Source organism: Narcine bancroftii, chromosome 8, assembly GCF_036971445.1.
Source record: "Narcine bancroftii isolate sNarBan1 chromosome 8, sNarBan1.hap1, whole genome shotgun sequence".
Classification (NCBI taxonomy): Eukaryota; Metazoa; Chordata; class Chondrichthyes; order Torpediniformes; family Narcinidae; genus Narcine; species Narcine bancroftii.
The window spans coordinates 176,108,048-176,128,770 of record NC_091476.1 but is presented as its reverse complement, the minus strand read 5'-3'; the positions used below and the strand labels follow the sequence as shown (position 1 = coordinate 176,128,770).

General features: G+C 46.7%; 1 protein-coding gene across 4 annotated transcripts in view; it reads left to right on the top strand.

The window, feature by feature from the left end:
• The first annotated feature begins 436 nt into the window (after positions 1-436).
• Positions 437-20,723, top strand: part of col16a1 (collagen, type XVI, alpha 1) — a 225,773-nt gene continuing 205,486 nt past the window's right edge. For all 4 annotated transcript variants that reach the window (XM_069895931.1, XM_069895932.1, XM_069895933.1 and 1 more), the window contains exons 1-4: positions 437-488; positions 3,537-3,653; positions 11,380-11,451; positions 14,910-15,027. In XM_069895931.1, the coding sequence (XP_069752032.1) occupies positions 3,572-3,653; positions 11,380-11,451; positions 14,910-15,027 (272 nt within the window). In that variant the 5' untranslated portion in view covers positions 437-488; positions 3,537-3,571. The remainder of the gene's footprint in view (positions 489-3,536; positions 3,654-11,379; positions 11,452-14,909; positions 15,028-20,723) is intronic.

Below are 20,723 nucleotides of genomic sequence, written 5' to 3'. Positions count from 1 at the left end.
GAAAGAGTTCAGAGAATATTTACTCGGATGTTGCCAAGACTTGAAGGGCTGAGTTTTAGGGAAAAATTATAGGTTTGGACTTTATTCCCTGAAGTGTCAGAGAATGAGAGGAGATGTGACAGGAGTGTTCCAAAATTGGGAGGGTTATAGAGAGGCTTTTTTCCACTGAGGTTGGATGAGACAAGAATGGGTCCGTGGATTAAGGGTGAAAGGTGAAATATCTGCGGAAAAGGCAATGCTGATCCGGGAGAGCAGAGAATATCATTGGTTTGTAAGGAAGGTAGAAGCATTAGGTATTAATGATGAAGTAGTGAAATGGATTCAACAAGGGTTAGATAGGGTGGCCAGAGGGTAGTGGTGGAAATTTTTTTGTTAAATTGGAGGCTGGTGACGAGTGGAGTGCCTCAGGGATCAATACTGCTGTTTGTCATATACAGGTACACGATCCTTTATCTGGACATCTAAAATCTGGAAAGCTCCAAAATCCGGTAAGTGGGGAGAGAGGCGCTTGGGGGAGGCAGCCGGGGCGACCAGTGCTTGGGGGAGACAGCCGGGCGGCCAGCGCTTGGGGGAGGCAGCCGGGCGGCCAGCACTTGGGGGAGGCGGCTGAGCGACCAGCTCTTGGGGGAGGCGGCCAAGGGACTGGCATTTGGGGGAGACAGCCAGCAACTGGAAGGTGAGGGTGGATACAGCAGCACAATTTGGGTGGGCTTTCCGAAATCTGGAAAAATCCGAAATTCTGAATACACTGTCCCCCAATGGTTCCAGATAAAGGATCATGTACCTGTATATTAACGATCTAGATGATAGTGTGGCAAATTGGATTAGTAAATTTGCAGATGATACAAAGGTTGGTGGTGTTGTGAACAGTGAGGAATATTATCAAAGCTTGCAGGGTTTTATAGGTCAGTTAGAAGAGTGGGCTGGAAAGTATCAGATGGAGTTTAATACTGATAAATGTGAGGTGCTACATTTTGGGTAGGGCTAATCAAAATAGAACATGTACATTAAATGGGAGACAATTGAGGAGTGCAGTGGAACAAAGGGATTTAGAACTCGTGGTACATAATTCTTTGAAAGTTGAATCATATGTGGATAGGGTGGTGACGAAGGAATTTGGTATGTTGGCCTTTGTAAATCAGAGTATAGAATATAGGAGTTGGGATGTTATGTTGTATAAGGCATTGGTGAGGCCAAATTTGGAATATTGTGTGCAGTTTTGGTTGCCGAAATACAGGAAGGATATAAGCAGAATAGAGAGAGTGCAGAGGAGGTTAACAAGAATGTTACTGGGGTTTCAGGGTTTGAGTTACAGGGAAAGGTTGATCAGACTGGGATTTTATTCCCTGGAGCATAGAAGATTGAGTGGTGATTTGATAGAGGTATTCAACATTCAAAAGGGGACATATAGAGTCAATGTGGACAGGCTTTTTCCACTGAGAGTGGGGGAGATTCAAACAAGAGGGCATGGATTGAGAGTAAAAGTGAAAAAGTTTAAGGGAAACATAAGGGGGAATTTCTTAACGCAGAGGTTGGTGGGGGTATGGAATGAACTTCCGGCAGGGTGGTAGATGCGAGATCAATGTTAACATTCAAGGTTGGATAGGTATATGGACAGGAGAGCTGTGGAGGGTTATGGGCCAAATGTGGATCAATGGGACTAGGTGGGAGAAGATGTTCGGCATGGACTAGTAGGGCCGAACTGGCCTGTTTCTGTGCTGTAAATGGTTATATGACAACAGAGTTGATAATGAATATGGTGCAGTCATTAGGAAGAAAGATCGTTAATCCAGCTGATGGTGGTTGGACTCTGGACACTGTCATGAGGACCTCTTGTAGTAACGATGTTACCTCCAACAACAACTTCCTTTATGGGAGGCCTGTTTCCAACCATTGGAGCGTTTTTGCCTTGGCACCTTATGGTTTCAGTCAGATGTCGCTGTGTCTCAACTCTGAAATTCTTCTCTCTGCCCCACATGTGGAGTGAGGCTGTGAGGAGATCTGACGTGTATGATCCTTGTGAAATGTAATCTGGGCATGAGTGTGGAAGTTATTGATCAATGAGCAGTTGGCCAGCGCAGTCCATGATACCTTCCATAAGTTTGCGCGGCTGCATTGGATTTGCACTGTGAATCAGAAGTGCCAGGCAATTTTCCACATTGCCAGGTAGTTACCAGTGTTGTGAGTTTGTGGGTCAAGGCATGGCTTGTCCTAGCGTACAGGTTCACTGCATCACAGCTGGGATGTTGCCTGGTCCCATTCGCTGCATGAAGTGCATGTAGCTGCTTCTCGATCTTTCTTTGAGAAAAGAAGGGGAGTACAGTTATTATAGCAGTTAGAGCAACACTATTTCAGCGCCTGCGAACTGGGCTTTTATCCCGCCCTGTCTGTAAGGAATTTGTACGTTCTCTCCATGTCTGTGTGGGTTTCCTTGGGTGCTCTGGTTTTTTCTGCCCCCCCCACCCCCAAAATGTATGGATTTGTAAATTAATTGGAGAATGTGGGGCAGCACGGGCCTGTGAGCCAGAAGGTCCTGACACTTCTGTCTATCTAAATTTAATTTTAAAAATTAAAAACAATGTTATATCACAAAGAGGGGATCGACCTGACTGAAGACTGGTTGTTGGGAGGGAGCATTCTGTTCAGCGGTTGTGCCCAAGAGTGATTGTGAATGTGTAACCGTGTCTGTAACACTCACTCCGTTCTCTCACCAGACAGCAGTAGCTTCTGGTTTCAGGTTTATCGTCAGAGTACATACATAACATCACGTACAACCCTGAGATACCTACTCCTCCGGCCCAGGCAGTTTTTCTGCTTAAACTGTACTCAGGATGTACACAAAAGAAAGAAATGTAAACCACGAAAGGAATGTAAACACACTGACTGTCCAAGACAGAAACAAAATCCATATTCAATTATAAATCATGTGCAAAGTACGAATTTTTAAAATAAGTCTCTGATTGGGTCTGTATTTAGGAGTGTAATGGTGGAGGGGTAGCAACTGTTCCTTAACCTGATGGTACGGGTCTTGGGCCATGAACGTGGACTTCTCCAATTTCTATTATCTCTCTCCCCCGAATTGCTCCCTTTCCCTGTCCCTCTCTCCTTTCCTCTCCTTCCCCATCACTTCTCACCTTTTTCTTTTACCCTCCCATTTGTTCCCACCTCATTCCTCTCACCTGTTAGCCTGCCCTTCCTCCCTCCTCTCCCCTCCCTCCCCTTTTCAATTCTGAAGCCTGCCTGTTCCTGATGAAGGGCCCAGGCCTGAAACATTATTTACCCTTTACCTCTGGATGCAGCATGTTTGTGTCTTGGGGGGGAGGCAGGGTTGTTCTCAGAACAGAGAAGGCACAAACCTGAGCAAAGTATCCAACATCATGGGGAACAGTGAAGAGAGATGCGGTGTGGCCTCGTTAACTAACAGAGACGATAATGAAAAAGCTAACCATGAAAAACCCCTTGTGCTGTAGAATGGGCCCAAGGGGTGAGGGTGGTGATTGTGACTCAGGGCTCATCGTGATATACTTCTCTTCCAGGTGACATTTGAGCTTTGACAGTCATCAGTGCAGACATGTGGATACTCTGGATTACCATCCTGTGGGTACCTGTCACTGCGGATCACTCCAGAACAGGGACACAGACTGCACACAGAGGTGAGACCTGCATCCTGATATGACACACTCTGACCACTCTCCACATGTACCCCTCCCTTCCAGCAGGTTTCAACCACCACGGAAAACAGATCTCTGAATTATGATGGTCCTCTGTTCCTCTGAGCCATGAAAATAAATGCTGACCACCTTTTCAATAAAAGCTCCAAAAGGAAATCTGGAAATTCTAGGTCAATGAGCCTGACGTCAGTAGAAGGTAAATTATTGAAAAGTGTTCTAAGAGATCTGATGTACAAGTATTTAGAGTGATGAGGAATGGTCAATGTGGCTTTGTGTGTGGTAGGTCGTGTTTAACCAACCATAGAGTTTTCAAGGAAAGTTGATGAAGGAAAGGCTGTGGATGTTGTCTACACGGACTTTAGCAAGGCCTTTGACAAGGTCCCATATGGGAGGCTGGTCAGGGAGGTTCAGACATTTGATGTTCCTGGTGATGAAATAAACTGGATTTGACATTGGCTGGATGGGAGAAGCCAGAGAGAAGTGGTGGATGATGGCTTCTCAGACTGAAGGCCTGTGACTAGTTATGCCTCAGGGTTCGGTGTTGGGACCATTGTTGTTTGTTATCTATATTAATGACCTGGATGTTAATGTGGTAAATTGGATCAGCAAGTTTGCAGATGACTCTAAGATTGGAGGCGTTGTGGACAGTAAGGAAGGTTTTCAAAGCTTGCAAAGGGATCTGAACCAGCTGGAAAGATGGGCTGAAAAAAATGGCAGATGGAATTTAATGCAGACAAGTGTGAGGTGTTGCATTTTGGAAGGACAAACCAAGAAAGGACATACGTGGTAAATGGTCGGGCACTGATGAGTGCGGGAGAACAGAGGGATCTGGGAATACAGATACATAATTCCCCGAAAGTGCCGTCACTGTTGGATAGGGTTGTGAAGAAAGCTTTTGGCATCTTGGCCTTCATAAATCAAAGCACTGAATTCAGGATTTGAGATGTTATGGTAAAGTTGTATAAGACATTAGAGAGGCCAAATTTAAAGTATTGTGTGCAGTTTGGGTCACCTAACTACTGGAAAGGTATCAATAAGATTGAAAGAGTGCAGAGAAGATTTACAGGGAAAGGTTAAACGGGTTAGGACTTTATTCCTGGGAACATAGAAGAATGAGGGGAGGTTTTATTAGAGGTGTTTAAAATTATGAGGGGAATAGATAGAGTAAATGTAGGTCGGCTTTTTCCACTGAGGGTAGGTGAGAAATAAGAAGTCATGGGTTAAGGCCGAAAGGGGAAAGTTTAGAGGGAGAATGGGGGGGGAACTTCTTCACACAGAGAGTGGTGGGAGTGAGGAACGAGGAGCCAGCTGAGGTGGTGAATGCAGGCTCAATTTAAACATTAAGAAGAATTTGGACAGGTACAAGGATTGGAGATGTTTGGAGGGCTATGGACTGGATGCAGGTCAGTGGACTAGGCAGAGAAATGGATTGGCACAGACTAGTAGGGCTGAAGGGCCTGTTTCTGAGCTGTAATGTTCTACAGTTCCATGTCTATCTGCTTCATCTCTAAGTTATGGATAACGCAGTGCTTTGAACAGTGATCTGATGGAGAGGACTGTCAATGGTTGATCTAAACAGAAGGCTGAATATGCAGCCCTCCAGATCCCAGACCCAGTGAAATCATCAGTGAGGATTCAGCCCTCCATCTCTCAGACCCAGTGAAACTGTCACCAGCATCTAGATCTCCAGTTCCCAGACCCAGTGAAACTGTCACCAGCATCTAGACCTCCAGTTCCCAGACCTAGTGAAACCGCCACCAGGATCCAGCCCTCTAGTTCCCAGACCCAGTGAAACAGTCACCAGGTTCCAGCCCTCCAGTTCCCAGACCCAGTGAAACTGTCACCAGGATCTAGTCCTCATTCCCCAGACCCGGTGAAACCGTCACCAGGATCTAGACCTCCAGTTCCCAAACCCAGTGAAACCATCACCAGGTTCCAGCCCTCTAGTTTCCAGATCCAGTGAAACCGTCATCAGGATCCAGACCTCCAGTTCCCAGACCCAGTGAAACTGTCACCAGGATCCAGCCCTCCAGTTCCCAGACCCAGTGAAACCGTCACCAGGATCCAGCCCTCCAGTTCCCAGACCCAGTGAAACCGTCACCAGGATCCAGCCCTCCAGTTCCCAGACCCAGTGAAACCATCACCAGGTTCTAGCCCTCTAGTTTCCAGATCCAGTGAAACCGTCACCAGGATCCAGTCCTCCAGTTCCCAGACCTAGTGAAACTGTCACCAGGATCCAGCCCTCCAGTTCCCAGACCCAGTGAAATTGTCACCAGGATCTAGACCTCCAGTTCTCAGAGCCGGTGAAACCATTACCAAGGCCAGGGCTGATCAGCCTTGGCACCATTTTCTTGCCCTATCTCCTATCCCTTGATTCCCTTTAGATTCAGATGCCTGCCAATGTGTTTTGAATGAATCATGATTTGAGTTCAAAACCAAAATTGGTGCATGACCAACTCCCTAGAGGGAAAGAACGCCAAAGATTCAAGGCCCTCTGAATGGACTCCAAAACCCAGTTGTTACGAGCCCAGAGGGCCCATAAACCCAGCAGCAATAGATATTCACTAAGACAAATGGTTACTTAAACAAAAGTTGCTTTTAATTATCTTTAAACATGAATGCAGAATCAAACTTTAATCTATTAGTAAATTAACCCCCTTCTTATTCTAAGTGCATGTGTATGTAATGTGTGTGTAAGTTCAGAAAAGTTCTTTGATTCACAGTCCAATATCACTTCTCATTCCCCCAAGTTCACTGGTTGCAGGCTATTCTTATACTGTGCACAGCATTTAACATTTATGAAGTTCATCAAGCTTTGGTGCTTGAAAGGTAAATGATTACTGCTCAGTAAGGCTCTTGGTTGTCAGAGAGATATTTGTTGTTCCAGGACATCCACAACTGAGATATTTCCATCAACCACTCCAGTGTCTTGCTGAGAAAACTTGCCCCATCAGGGTTTGCCCGATGATGACCTCTTTCTTTCAGGTCACCACAGAGTTCCTTTTTGTTTCTCCTATTCCAAGTGAAACATTAGACAGCCAGTCCTCTCCTCTTGCATGAACTACAAGAGCTGCGACTAGGCCATTGACTGAGAGAAAGCCTGTTTGACTCTCTCTGCTTACAAAACCACATGACCCTCTTACAACAGCAGACTCTCCTTTCAAACAGCAGCGGCTCTAGCCTGCTCTTTCATTTGTTGCCTTGATAAACAATAATCCACTAGTGATGTCTTTTGAGCACTCTTCAAGCTCTTGCAAAAAGGTGTGAGAAGCCACTTATGTCTCCAGTATTTCAAATAAGATCTGTTTTAAAGTGTTTGCATGTGACCTACTCTAAGAAACCTTACCCAATTTATCTCCCAAAAACATTTCTATATACCCTGTCACACAGTGGCATGCTGCCCACTAGACCAGGAGCTTGAAAGTCAGGCAGAGAATGAGATGGTTCACAAGAGACTGATGAACTTCATCTACTCCTGTCCTTAGCAGTTGGCTCCAGAGATGGGAAGTTATCCATGCTCTGCAGGATCAGGATGTTGGAGGGAAGGAGGGAGAGGTGCCCTGTTTTTGGGGCAGGTGGGAAGAGGCCCTTTCTCTGATGTCCATTGAAGACTTGGAGCTCAGCAACCATCTGCGCATGGAGCTTACTCATCATCACTTGCTCCATTGTACTTGATGGCCTTGCTGGTGATACCCATTTGTGAAGAGTGATTGAATGAATGTCCTGTCTGGTGTTGTGTCGAAGGTAAAAGGAATGAGGTCATGGCTGGAAGTGATGGCATCAGCTGCTTTGCCAGTTCCTGTATGTTCATAGTCCTGACTTGGAAGACGGTGTCCTGGGAATGATCCCAGCCCACAGTCAGAGTTTAGGTAAAATTGAGATAAAGCCAAGTAATTTCAACCTGCAAAGGAAGGAGCAAACTTCCAGCATGAATAATGAAACCCAGTACTGCTGAGAGCTGGATCACAGGCATTTATTTCTGGAGATCCAGATCAATATAGAAGGAGCAGGTATGACCTGTGAAAAGCTATCTCCTGGGTGAAGTGAAGATTCTGGATGAAAGTGGAAACAACAAGGGACACCCGGCAGCTGTGGTGGAGTCTAAGTGCCACAACCTGCGACAAAACCAAATCCGGTGAAGTAGCAGACGGCAAAGCTTCTCTCAATGCCTTCTAAGCCTGATTTGACCACAGTAACAGTGAAAAACCACCCCTCTGCACCCCCCATGTCCCCTGATGATCTCGTCCTGTTTGTATCTGAGGATTATGTGCATGCTGCCTTCAGGAGAATGAATCTGAAAAAGCATCCAGCTTGGATGGAGAACCTGGCCAAGTACTAAAGATCTGTGCTAACCAACTTACCAATGTATTCATGGATATCTTCAATATCTCACTCCAGCAGGGCATGGTACCCACTTTTTCAAACAGGCATCAATCATACCAGTACCCAAGAAGAGTGCAGTAACCCTCCTTAATGAGGGTTATCAACCAGTAGCACTTACATCATCCGTGATGAAGTGTCTGGAAAGGGTGGTGTTAAAGCATATCAACTCCTGTCAGAGCAGTGACATGGATACATTCCAGTTCGCCTGTCACAGCTACAGGCGTACTGTGGATACCACGTCACTGGCTCAAAACAAAGTCCTGGAATAACTGGACAGTAAAGATGCATTCATCAGGATGGTCTTTATCGACTACAGTTCAGCATTTAAAACCATCATCCCCTCAAAACTGGTCAGCAAACTCCAAAACCTGGGACTCAACACTCCACTGTGGAATTGGATCATGGATATCCTCCCCTCCAGACCACCATCAATGAGGATTGTTAAGAACATCTCCTCAATCTCCCATCAGTGCCAGAGCACCACAGGGCTGTGTTATTAGCCCCCGGGCTCTATATGTTTTACACCTACGACTGTGTGGCTCGGTACGACAATAACACCACCTACAAATTTACCAACCATCCAATTGCACAGAGGGGACTTGAAGAGGACTGGCTTGTGTTCTCTTACTTTCTCTTTCCTGGAAGTCGGTTCCTTAGTTTGTGAACCCAACCTCAAGAGGATTGGATACTCACAGCGACCTGACCTCGAGAGATGATAGGTTGAGAATGTGGATGTAAATAGAAGTGGGTTTGAATCTGCCTCACTCATGGTTGGAGAGAAGGGGCAAGTAGGACTGAGATGAAGAGAATGAGAGAGCAGTCACTTAGGGGATGGGGTTCCGATCCTCAGCCCTGTGGGTTGTGTTGGTGATCTCACACAGCAAGACAAAGCAGTGCATCCCGAGAGCTGGTTCTCTGGGGCAGCTGCTTCGGACTCACGGTTGAGATTTGGACAGACTCACCATCCAGGCATGGTGCTATGGGTCTGATCTCGCTGTGGCAGAGGGTGTAGACAGGGGAGGAGATGGATGATGGGGTGGAGAGCATTCTGGCTGGATGCATCACTTCCTGTTAAGGAGATGGCAACTCTCAGGACAAGAAAAAAATCCAGAGGGTTGTTATAACCATATACAATTACAGCACAGAAACAGGCCAGTTTGGCCCTTCTAGTCCATGCTGAACAACTTCTCTCACCTAGTCCCATTGACCCGCACCCGGCCCATAACCTTCTACACCTCTCTCATCCATATACCTATCTAACTTTTCCTTAAATATTAAAATCAAACTCGCATCTACCACTTTGGCCGAAAGCTCATTCCACACTCCCACCACCCTCTGAGAGAAGAAATTCCCCCTTGTGTTTCCCCTAAACTTTCCCCCCTTCAATCTCAATCCATGTCCTCTTGTTTGAATCTCCCCCACTCTCAATGGAAAAAGCCTCTCCACATTGACTCTATCTGTCCCCTCATCATTTTTATCAAATCACCCCTCAGTCTTCTACGCTTCAGGGAAGAAAGTCCTAGCTGCTCAACCTTTCCCTGTAACTCAAACCCTGAAACCCCGGCAACATTCATATAAGCTTGGCCTGCAACATCACAGGCACCAAACCACTCCATCGAGGACACCTACATGAGGCAGTGTCTTAAAAAAGCAGCCTCTATCCTCCACCCAGGCCCTGCCATCTTCACTCTGCCTTACTTTTCATGCATTTTAAATTTTTTCTAGTAATGTCGTAAAATGTTTATAAAATAAATATTTGCACTGTGATTCTGTCACAAAACACTGAATTTCATGACTTGTTCAGGACAATAAATTCTGATTCTGAATTGAACTTGTGGGCCGAATGACCCTGTTACTGTGCTGTATGTCTAAATTAAAAATAAAAGCTCTGCCAGGGTGAGGAGGATGGCGATGAGGGGGGACTGGTTGCGTTTGTTATTGAAAAAGAATTGAAGGGTTTTGATACCTTTGGTATAGGGGTATGGAGCCAGGATCGTCCATTCCTGATCACAAACTTTCCATGGGGTGCATAGGTGGGACGTTGTACTCATGGTCATAACTTTGGACCATTTGGTGCAGAGAAGGTCAAAGCTGCAAAGTATCAGATTTGATCAGCCGAGAAGATTAATTGGGCCACCCTCTCCTCTATTGATGCATTCACCAGGAGCACTGTCTAAATATGACACAAAGAATTATGGAGGATCTTTGACCCACTGTAGGAAGGAGGTACAAGAGCATCAAAATCAGGACTGCCTGACTTGTCATAGCTTCTCCTGCAGGCTGTGGGATTGATGAATGGTATTCTGTAACCTTGGATCTCATAAATGAAAGAAGTAAATTATTTCAAGATGTTTGCACATATTTATTTTGATATATCTATGTATAAATGTTATTATTAGGTGGTGTGCCTTGTGTGTATCTGTTTCAAGTTGTATATGTACGGTCAGATGGCAATAAACTTGAATGAATTTATGCTGACTGATGCCCCATGTAACTACCAGAGATTCTACGGCAGTGGTGTTCAACCTAATTCTTTCCACTCACGTTCCACTTTAAGTAATCCCTACTGGTGCTCTCCAATTAGTCAGGGATTGCTTATAGTGGGATGTGGGTGGGAAGGAAAGGTTGAGAATCACTGCTCTGGACCTAATTGTCACTGAAATATTTTGCTTGAGAAAAATTGTCATTGGCCCATTTCTTTTGGAGTTATGAAAAAGGCACATAACGAGTCAATGAGGTACAATTAAAACAGTGGTCTTCAAACATTTTCTTCCCACTCACATCCTACCTTATGCAATCCCTTACTTATCACAGAGAACCGATGGCATAGGGAAAACTTAAAGTGGGATGTGAGAGGGCATATAGTTTTGTCACTGAGCAGAGATCCACACTGTTCAGGGTGTCTCTGATGTGTTTCACCATATGTTGCTTGCATCAAGGAGAAGTGGGGCACATTTGGAGGAGGAAGAGTCCAACAGCCTGAGCTTCCTCTGGGAGAGGAATGAGAGGCAGAAGGGGAATTGGGTTCTGTGAGGATCTGGCGATGCTGATTCCCAGTGAGATTTCGTGTCGGGCTGCAGCGCTGTCTGCAGTGCCAGCGTCTCCAGTGTTGATGTCATCCCACTTGTGTTCAGGGTAGAGTTTGATCACTGTCATTTCTCAGATTTCCAGTGCACGTACGTCACTGTCTGGTGGACATTGAATCATCCAGATGTTGCCACGGTGGGATACAGCACACCAACTCCTTCACCCACACATGGCAGTGAATCGTGCGCCATGTGCGGGCACTTGTACTTGCAGCCACTAATGCACTTTCCTTTTGCAGATGTTCCTTGCCCACGTGTACATGGTGATGGATGGAAAGTACAGAACCAGGAGCACTACGTTAATGTTTCAGGTAGACTATCTCATTTCTTCAAGGGCCACAATCTCATAGATCTTTGAACAGTATAGCACAGGTACAGGTCCCACATGTGTCTGTGCCGAACAGGACATCCAAATCCAACTGTTGGCAGCTGTCCATCCCCATCATATTCATATGTCTACCTTGAAGTCTCCTAAACACTGCCATTGTATCTGCTTCTGGCAGCCTGTTCTGGGGACCCACCACTCTTTGTGTGAGCTATTTGTCCCACTCCCTTAAGCCTACTCCCTTTCACCTTAAACACATGTCTGCCAGTGTGTGATGCATTTAACCCGGGAGGAAAAGGTTCTGACTGCCTATCATATCAATGATCTTGTGCATCTCCATTAGGTCTTCCCTCAGCTTTGGCGCTCCAGAGAATCTCCTCCAGACCTTCCTGCAGCCCCATGTGCTGGAATTATGCACTACATTGGTCATTCACATGCTCCACAGACAGTGTCAGCTCTCCAAGTTCCTACACCAGATTCCAAGGTTCACGTTCCACGCACCATGAATCTCTGGCTTCAATCCAAGTGATGGATCAGCTGGTCTTTGCTTCATTGAGCTGCCCTAGATCAAAGCACTGCTAGTTCCTGCTGTGTCTTCTTTCCAAGGCTTTCCTAGAATGCACTTTTTTGTAGTTTTATTCCTTACCCTCTGTCTCCTCCAGTAATCCTCCTGCAGGCCTGAACCTTTGTTACTTCTGCTTTTTCTATCCTACCTCTTGCCCAACCAGCAAAATCCCCATAGGGTTCCCCTCACTGGCCTTGGGCCTGTTGCTTCTCTTCATTCACATTCTCATTGCTTCTTGGGACCCACTTTCTCTGACTTGCTTCCTCATCCCACCCACCTTCCCTTTCGTTCATTGACCTTGTACAAGGTCACCTTATTTCTCAATCCAAACATTTTAAACCACTGCCCACTCCCCAACCTCACTGCCTTCTTCTCAAATCATGCTAGATCCTTCCAGATCAACTGATGCAGATCGCTCAGTTTGATCTCTCCAATAGTGACTGTGTTTCTACTGTGATCACTCTTGTCAAAGTATTTGACATCCAGTGCTTGTTGTAAACATATCCTCCTGGTCATTCCCATTGGGAACCCCCCCCCCCACCCTCCTGGTCATTCCCACTGGGCACCCTCTCACCCTCCTGGTCATTCCCATTGGGACCCCCCACCCTCCTGGTCATTCCCACTGGGCACACCCCCCCCACCCTCCTGGTCATTCCCATTGGGCACCCTCTCACCCTCCTGGTCATTCCCATTGGGACCCCCCACCCTCCTGGTCATTCCCATTGGGGCCTCCCCACCCTCCTGGCCATTTCCATTGGGGGCCAGCCTACCCTCCTGAACATCTTGCCCTTCTCCCTGGGTGAAGCCATGATTGAGACCAGGGATCTGCCTGCTGTGGCCTGGTCCCTGCCCTTGAGCTGTTCTCTCTGCACTTCCTTGAGGATCTGTGTGGAGTCGTCCCTTATCACAACCTTTTGTTGTCTGGATTCCTCCCCCACTGTTGGAATTGTGAGACTTTCTGAGACTTCCAGCTTCTGGCTCACTCTACTTATTCCTTGAAGAAGGGCTCAGGCCCGAAACGTCGGCAAAATATCTTTGTCTCCTATGGATGCTGAAAAAGACCCGCTGGGTTCCTCCAGCATTTCTGTGCTTTTTGCTGCAATCACTGCGTCTGCAGATCTTCATGTTTCTCTCTTTATTGGGATGAATCTTGGACATGAACAACTGACTGTCAGGGAAAGGTTAAACAGGTTAGTACTTTATTCCATGGAGTGCAGAAGAATGAGGAGAAATTTGACAAGAGGTTTACAAAATTATAAAGGTATAGACAGAGTAAATGTAAGTAGACTTTGTCCACCGAGGTTAGGAGAGATAAAATCAGAGGTGAAACACACAATTGCTGGAGAAACTCAGCAGGTCAAACAGTGTCCTTTATGTTGCAACGGTAAAAATACATAACCGATATTTTGGGCTTGAGCCCTTCATCAAGGTATGGAAAAATGTTGGCAGGTGTCCAAACAAAAGAGAAGGGGGAGAGGGGTGGTCACAAAGGCAGGAGGTGATAGATGGAGAAGGAAGGGAGGGGACTGCAGCGATCAAGGGGAGGAGAGATAGCTGGATGAAGGGAGGGAAGGGGAAGGGGAGGGGGAGGGGGGAGAGGAGAGCAGGTTAGCAGAAACCAGAAAAGTCAATGTTAATGCCGTCTGTCTGGAGAGGGCCCAGAAGAAAAATCAGATGTTGTTCCTCCAATTTGCGGGTGGTCTTGGTGGGATAAGGCTATTGACAGATATGTGAGTGTGTGACAGAACTGAAATGTTTGGCGACTGGGAGGTCTCTGTCACTGGTGCAGACGGAGTGAAGGTGCTCCCCGAAGCGATCTCCCAAACTATGTCCAGTCTCCGATGTAGAGAGGGCCACAAGAAGGAAACGTATAGTTTTACTCTCATAATCAGAGGACATGGATTAAGGGTGGAAGAGGAACGGTTGAAAGGGAACAAACTTCTTCACACAGAGTGTGATGGGAGTGTGGAAAGCGCTGTCAGTTGAAATGGAAAATGCAGGCTCAATGTTGATATTTAAGAACCATTTTGGACAGGTACATGGATTGGGGAGGGGTATGGAGGGCTATGGTCTGAGTGCCAGTCAGTGAGAGAAGGCAGAATGATAGTTTGGCACAGACCTGAAGGGCTGAAGAGCCAATTTCTGTGCTGTAGTTCTCTATGGTCACGCAGCTTCCATGGGATGTCAAGGCAAACCCACGTTTCACGCCTGAGCCCTTTGTCAGGTTGGATAGCATTGTCTACCTATGGATCTATGGATGGTGGGTGACCTGCAGAGTTTCTCCAGCACATTTGTGCACAGCATCTCATGGAGCCCAGTCCCAGGAACCCTCTTCTGATAGGACAACTTAATACAAACCTTTCTTTCTCAACACCTCTTGTGTCACCAACACCCTTCACCTCCTCCAACTACAGCTTGACTGGGGTGTTAACCCCACCCCCCCTCCCAAACTCCCGGTACGGACATAAGCCTCTGTTGTATCAAAACCACACACTCCTGGATCCTGATATCCTGCTCCAACCTGAGGTGCAGGGAATCAAACCCTGAGAATATGAGCTGTTATTTGAGCCTCTACACCCTCTCCTGTAGGGTTGGACAGAGTGGGTAAGGTTATTCTAGTCTTATCCAACAGTTCCCAGTATAGGGAGGGAGAGAGATCCAGCTGTTCTGCAGGAGAGCTGTTCCACCATGGCTGGCAACTGTTCTCCAACCCTCTTCCCTGTGATGTGTGGAGTCCATGATTGACAATGATCAGCTTCAGGATGTCCACCCTGCAGATGTGCTTGGGGTTGGCCAACATCTGGTTGTCTGAGACGAGAGCTGGAAGCTGCCGAAATCTCTGACATCCTGCCCACTAACTTTTCTGTCTTGTCTTGCAGGCTTTAATTTGCTCAGGAGGTTCTCTCTCTTCAAAACACCAGCACTGAAGAAAATCCGAAATCCAGTGGGATCTTTGATTGTGAAATTAGGGAAGGTGTCTCTTCTCAAACCCACTGAGTAAGTTCCAGCTGTTGCGTTGGTGAAAGCAGTGACTGATGGTATGGTTGCTTGGGTGCTGAGAGAGGAGAGAGTCCTTGGGTTCAGGTTTAACAAGGAAGTCCACAGCTGCTGGGGTCCAGTGCAACACACAAATGCGGTGGAGAAACTCAGCAGGTCATGCAGCAGTCCGAGGAAGTAAAGGGTAACAATGCCTCGGGTCTGGGGCCTTCACCAGAATAAGCAAAAACAGGCAAGTGCCAGAATAAAAAGTGGGGTGATTTGGAGAGGAGGGGGGTGGTCAGGGGGAGGAGAGCAGGCTCACAGGTAGGAGGGGGATGAAGGTGAAAAGCTAGAAGAGGAAAAAAAAGCTGAGAAGTGATGGAGAGAGGGCAGAGGGTAGCTCTCTTGTAGCGAGAAGTGAGGGTCCACTGGTATAAGCGAAGGTGGTCTGTAGAATTCGGCAAGAGAAGCATGGAGAGCAACATCTGAGATCCTTGTGTTGGGTGTGTCCGTGGTTCAGGGTCACCCAATCCTCATGGGGGCCCTGAGTTTGATCAAGGAGATCCATGGGCTGAATTCCACTGTGCATTTGCTCTGTAAATCTGTGCCATATGAAATAGCAGCTCCCCAGAGCCTCTGAGCTACGCTGTCCTCTCCTTCATTTGACACCATTCATCCTGGACTGAATCACCTCCACCCTGATCTGGTATCACTGTTTCCATCCCTCCTTTACCTTTACCTGCTCTTGTTCTGCTTTTCCCAAATCCCACTGCCTCTCCATCTGTCTTTCCACCCTCTTTTAGCTTCATCGGTCCCAAATCCTATCACTTCCCACCACCCCCCCCCCCCCCCCCCCGTTCCTCACCACTACTTTATGCTGGTCTATTCCCCTAACACTTTATTTTCAATAAAGTGTCCTGACCCAAAACCCATTTCTCTCCACGGATGCTGCCTGACCTGTGGCGATCCTCCAGCTCCTCATTGTTTCTTCATTGGGCTGTATTGGAGGGAGGGTTGGCATAGCATGAGTGCTGGGGTGGTGAGTGCTTATCCCCGTTCGGCACTGGGGCCAGTTAAGAAGCCTCAGAAGAAGTACAACTCAGTGACACCACAATGGTGTGCATGTGTGCATGTCCAGAGAACCCAGTCCCCCCTGGTGTGAGTGAGAAGGGTTCCTGTTTCTTGTCCTTATAATAATTAACCATGCCTTAGAGTGGGGCCTCTCCCTGGGAACCAGCACAGGAGATCTGGTGCTGCCCAGTGGTATTACATGAAAGGGGATTCCATCTCTGCTAGAGTTGGCATCACACAGACCTTCCCACCAGCACGAAAGGTGGTGCGTGAGTTCTCTCACTCTCCCTGTGTGAAGATCTACCAGGTCAGTTGCATTCCTACATTGAGGAAATCCTTCAAACACTTTCTGGAATCTCCATCTCCGGGGATACTCATCAACACATCACCTCTCTATTCCATACGCTTGCACACACGCATTGTGACTAAGGCCAGTGTCCCTGCTATTGTTTGGAGCGTGACCTCTTTCAAAGCTCCAATCAATAGAAAGTGTGGGTTTGATGGTTGATCAGAGTACTTGATATCTCCACTGTTTCAAGAACTTCAGACCCTGCAGGGTTTGTTTCACATTAATGAGGGAACAAGTGAAGTTGTGGTTTAACCATATAACAATTACAGCACGGTAACAGATCGTCTCAGCCCTCTAGTCCACACCGAACCAAATCCTCTCCTCTAGACCCACCTACCTTAACCCTGTCCATAACCCTCCATTCCCCTCCCCTCCATACACCTATCCAATTTTTCCTTAAATGACAAAATTGACCCTGCTGCTACTACTTCTCCCGGAAGCTCATTCCTCACAGCCACCACTCTGAATAAAGCAGTTCCCCTCATGATACCTCTAAACTTGTGCCCCTTAACTCTTAACTGATGACCTCTTGTTTCAATCTCTCCTACTCTCAATAGAAAAAGCCTATCCACATCTACTCTCTCTATCCCCCTCATAATCTTAAATACCTCAATCAAATCCCCTCAACCTTCTATGCTCCAAGAAATAAAGATCTAATCTGCTCAATCTTTCTTTGTAATCTAGATGTTGAAACCCAATTTCATAAACCTCCTCTGCACTCTCTCTACCTTGTTGATATCCTTCCTATAATTCGGTGTCACACTCAGTCCCCTTGGCTCAGGTGTATTTAGTTGTTTAATTTGTGTTTATGAGCACTCCTGTTGAGTTCTTGCATGGGTTCAAAGTGTGTTCTGAAACTTCTTTCTTTGAATAGTGGAGTTCCAGTTTGCTGAAATCATTGATTCTGACATTGCCCACAGCAGGACCACGTGTGCTCAGCCAATAGTTCCTGAATTGTTGCTGCTTTTCTTTTTTGGAAATGCCAGGTATGCATGCCGGGCAGGTCAGCCTGGGGCTCAACATGACCACTGCTGGTGGGCTGGGGCCCTTCCCCAGGGGTACGTGGGAATTGTGCCATTGGATGGTCACCAAGGGGCTGATGCACCGTGAGGTGATGGATCCCCTTCGATCTGAGGCAGCAGAGCTAGACCATGGTCTGCTGCCTCCCTTGTGCTGCTGGCGCCGCCCAAAGCACTGATGGGGCATTGCAGGCACCAGCTTTCTGTCCTTCATTGTCCACTGCAAGTCACTTCACAGTGGGCGACACAGTTAGTGTGGTGGTTAGCACCACGCTATTATAGCGCCCGAGACCTTGGTTGGAATCTGGTGCTGTATGTAAGGAGTTTGTATGTTATCTCTGTGACTTTCATGGGTTTCCTCTGAGTGCTCCGATTTCCCCTCGCCCTCTGAAGACATACGGGGATAATTAGTCACAAGGGTGTATTGGGGTGGTGTGGCCTCGTGGGCCAGAAGGGCATGTGATCATGCCGTATCTCTAAATTTTTTAAAAAGTGAACGTTAGCATCAAAGTTGGTGTGCGATCTGCCACAGATATTGGGCAGCCAGAATGGAGCCTGTGCCCACCAGTGGATCGGGTCACCGCTCTCACTCTCGGAAAGTTTGAGCTCCATGGAAAGTCCTTAGTCGGTTTGCTGGCCGCATCCCCCGTTCTTGCCGTGGCAGATCAGCGGATTCCAGCTCTCAAATCGGTGGCCATGAGAGGAAATAGGTGGTCCTTGCTCCCAATTGAAGTGGTCCCTTCACTTTCTTCCCATCCTGGTCACATTGAACAGCAAATTGTCAGCATCAGTTCTGAATGTTCAACTGGGTGACCATGTGTCCTCACCTTTCTCTCTTCACCTCCGCAGAACGATGGAGAGGGGGTTGGGTGAGGGGGAGCAGTGGAAATTGCAGATAAATTAGTTTCGAATTACATGCCACAGGACTTAGAAAATTCTAATGGACCAGGTTGTAGGGAAATATTAAACTGGGGCTGCAGAACAGCAGAAGATATTGCACCAATGTACATGAGTGAATTCATCATTGATGAGACTCTGTGGATGGATGAAGACAAATAGGGAAGCTGAATGTGAAGAAGATTGTCCATTGACAGCAGAGGGAGAAGCCACAGGGGAAGGCAGAGAGAGATTAATGTGGCAGCTCCATTAAACTCTAGTGAGACCACATGTGGAACATTGTTTCAGATCTGCTCACCTCGTTACAGGAAGGATGGGGAAGCTTTGGACAGGATGCAGAGGAGATTACTTGGATTGGACAATATGTCTTATGAGGCAAGGCTAACAAAGGTAGCGTTTTTCTCTTTAGAGTGAAGAAGGAGGTCTATAAGATTTTGGAGGCATAGAAAATGTAGACAGTCAGCACCTTTTCTCAAAGTGACAGTAGCAAATATCAGGGGACATCTGTTTAAGATAGAGGGTGGAAAAGTTTAGGGGAGACATCAAGGGTAAATCTTTTTACACAGAGAGAAGTGGTTCCTGGAATACATTGCTAGGGATGGTTCTGGAGGCTGATACAGTAGGGGCACATGGATGGAAGGAAAATAGAGGGTTATGGGTGTGAGGTAAGGGAGGGTGAGATTGTTGTGGAGTAGGTTTACATCGGGTCGGTACGACATCCTGGGTAGAAGAGCCTGGATTGGGCTAGAATGTTCTATGTATTAAGAGCGAATTCAAAGAGTTTGCAGAGCAAAGGTAAAGAAATAAATTAAACTGTTTAAATGTCTTGCAGTACAATGGAAGGAGTGTTAAGCAATGATCTGGGTTCTGTGTAAACCAGAAGTTGAGATTGGAAGTGATAGAGGAACCAATAAGTAAAATGTTGCACACACTGGAAATCTGGATTAAAATAAAATGTGAAATTACTCATCATATCAGATCAAGTAGTATCTGTGGTGAGAGAAACAGCCAAACATTCCAGATTATCCAGTCGCCGGACTCTGCCTGAACACTTACTTTCAGTTTTTATGTTGGAAATGATACAGCTTCATTAAAATGAAAAACAAGAAAAAAAGTGGGCAACGAACCCAGAAAAAGGATCTAGACGGTAGTCTTGGGAGGAGACAGCAATACTGCCACGTTTCTGAAATCATACATCTGTGGGGAGATGCATTTCTGGGAGTGGGGGCAAGGATCGATTAACCTCATTAATGGAGAAATGACCGACTCTATCTGATTATAAGGCACTGGTAAGACGTCGCCTGGAGAATTGTGAGCACTTCTGGGCTCCTCATTTTAAAAAAAGGATGTGCTGACATTCAACAGGGTTTAGAGGTTCACAAGGATGATTCCGGGAATGAAAGAGTTATCATGTTAAGAATGTTTGACTGCTCTTGGCCTGTACTCGTTGGAATTTAGGAGAATGAGGGGGGAAAACATTTCAAATGTTGAAAACCATGGACTGGTTGTTTCCTATGGTGGGAGATTCTTGAACAAGAGGCACAACTTCAGGATTGAAGGGCGTCCACTTATAACTGAGATGCGGAGGAATTTCTTCAGCCTGAAGGTGGTAAATCTGTGGAATTTGTTGCCAGAGGCTGTTGTGGAGGCCGGGTCACTGGGTGTATTAAAGCCAGAGATTGATAGGTTCTTGATTAGCCAGGGCATCATAGATTATGGGGAGAAAGGTGAGGAATTGGGCTTAGTGGGAGAATGGATCAGCTCATGATTGAATGGCGGGGAAGAATTGATGGTCTGAATAGCCGTATTTCTGCTCCATGGTCTACATCAGCCATTCTCAACCTTTTTTATGGCTGTGTCCCCCTTAGGACTCTGCTCAAAGCTTATGGGCCCCTTCCCAGTGAAGCCATCAAGTTTAGTTGGTTTCTTCCCCATTTTTCTCCTAATGGCTACATAAAAACATAAAACATATTTTAGGATAGGGAGTCACGTGATGGAGTAGTGACCAGTCAGGGAATTCCAGCCCTCTCCGGAAAAGTTAAAAAAAAAAACGCACAAAACACAAAAGTACAAGATTAAAATTTAAAACAAAGTAAAAGTAAAGGTGAGAAGAAAATGGCAGCGAAGAGAGAAAAGTCGAAAACAACGGGAAGAAGAGAAGAAGGAAGAACGTCGGAAGAAGAAGGTGAAGGCCTTACCTGTCCGAGGAAGCCCGCCGCGGAGAGAGAGGCCCGCTCCCTCAGGTCGGTGGAGTCCCGAGCTCAGGACTACAAAAATGGCTCGCGGAGCCGAGTAAAAGTGCGCAACCGCGCATGAAGAAAAACCCACTGACGGGAGGGGGGAACAGCTGCGGAGTCGATCTCCACAGCTGAGAGAGA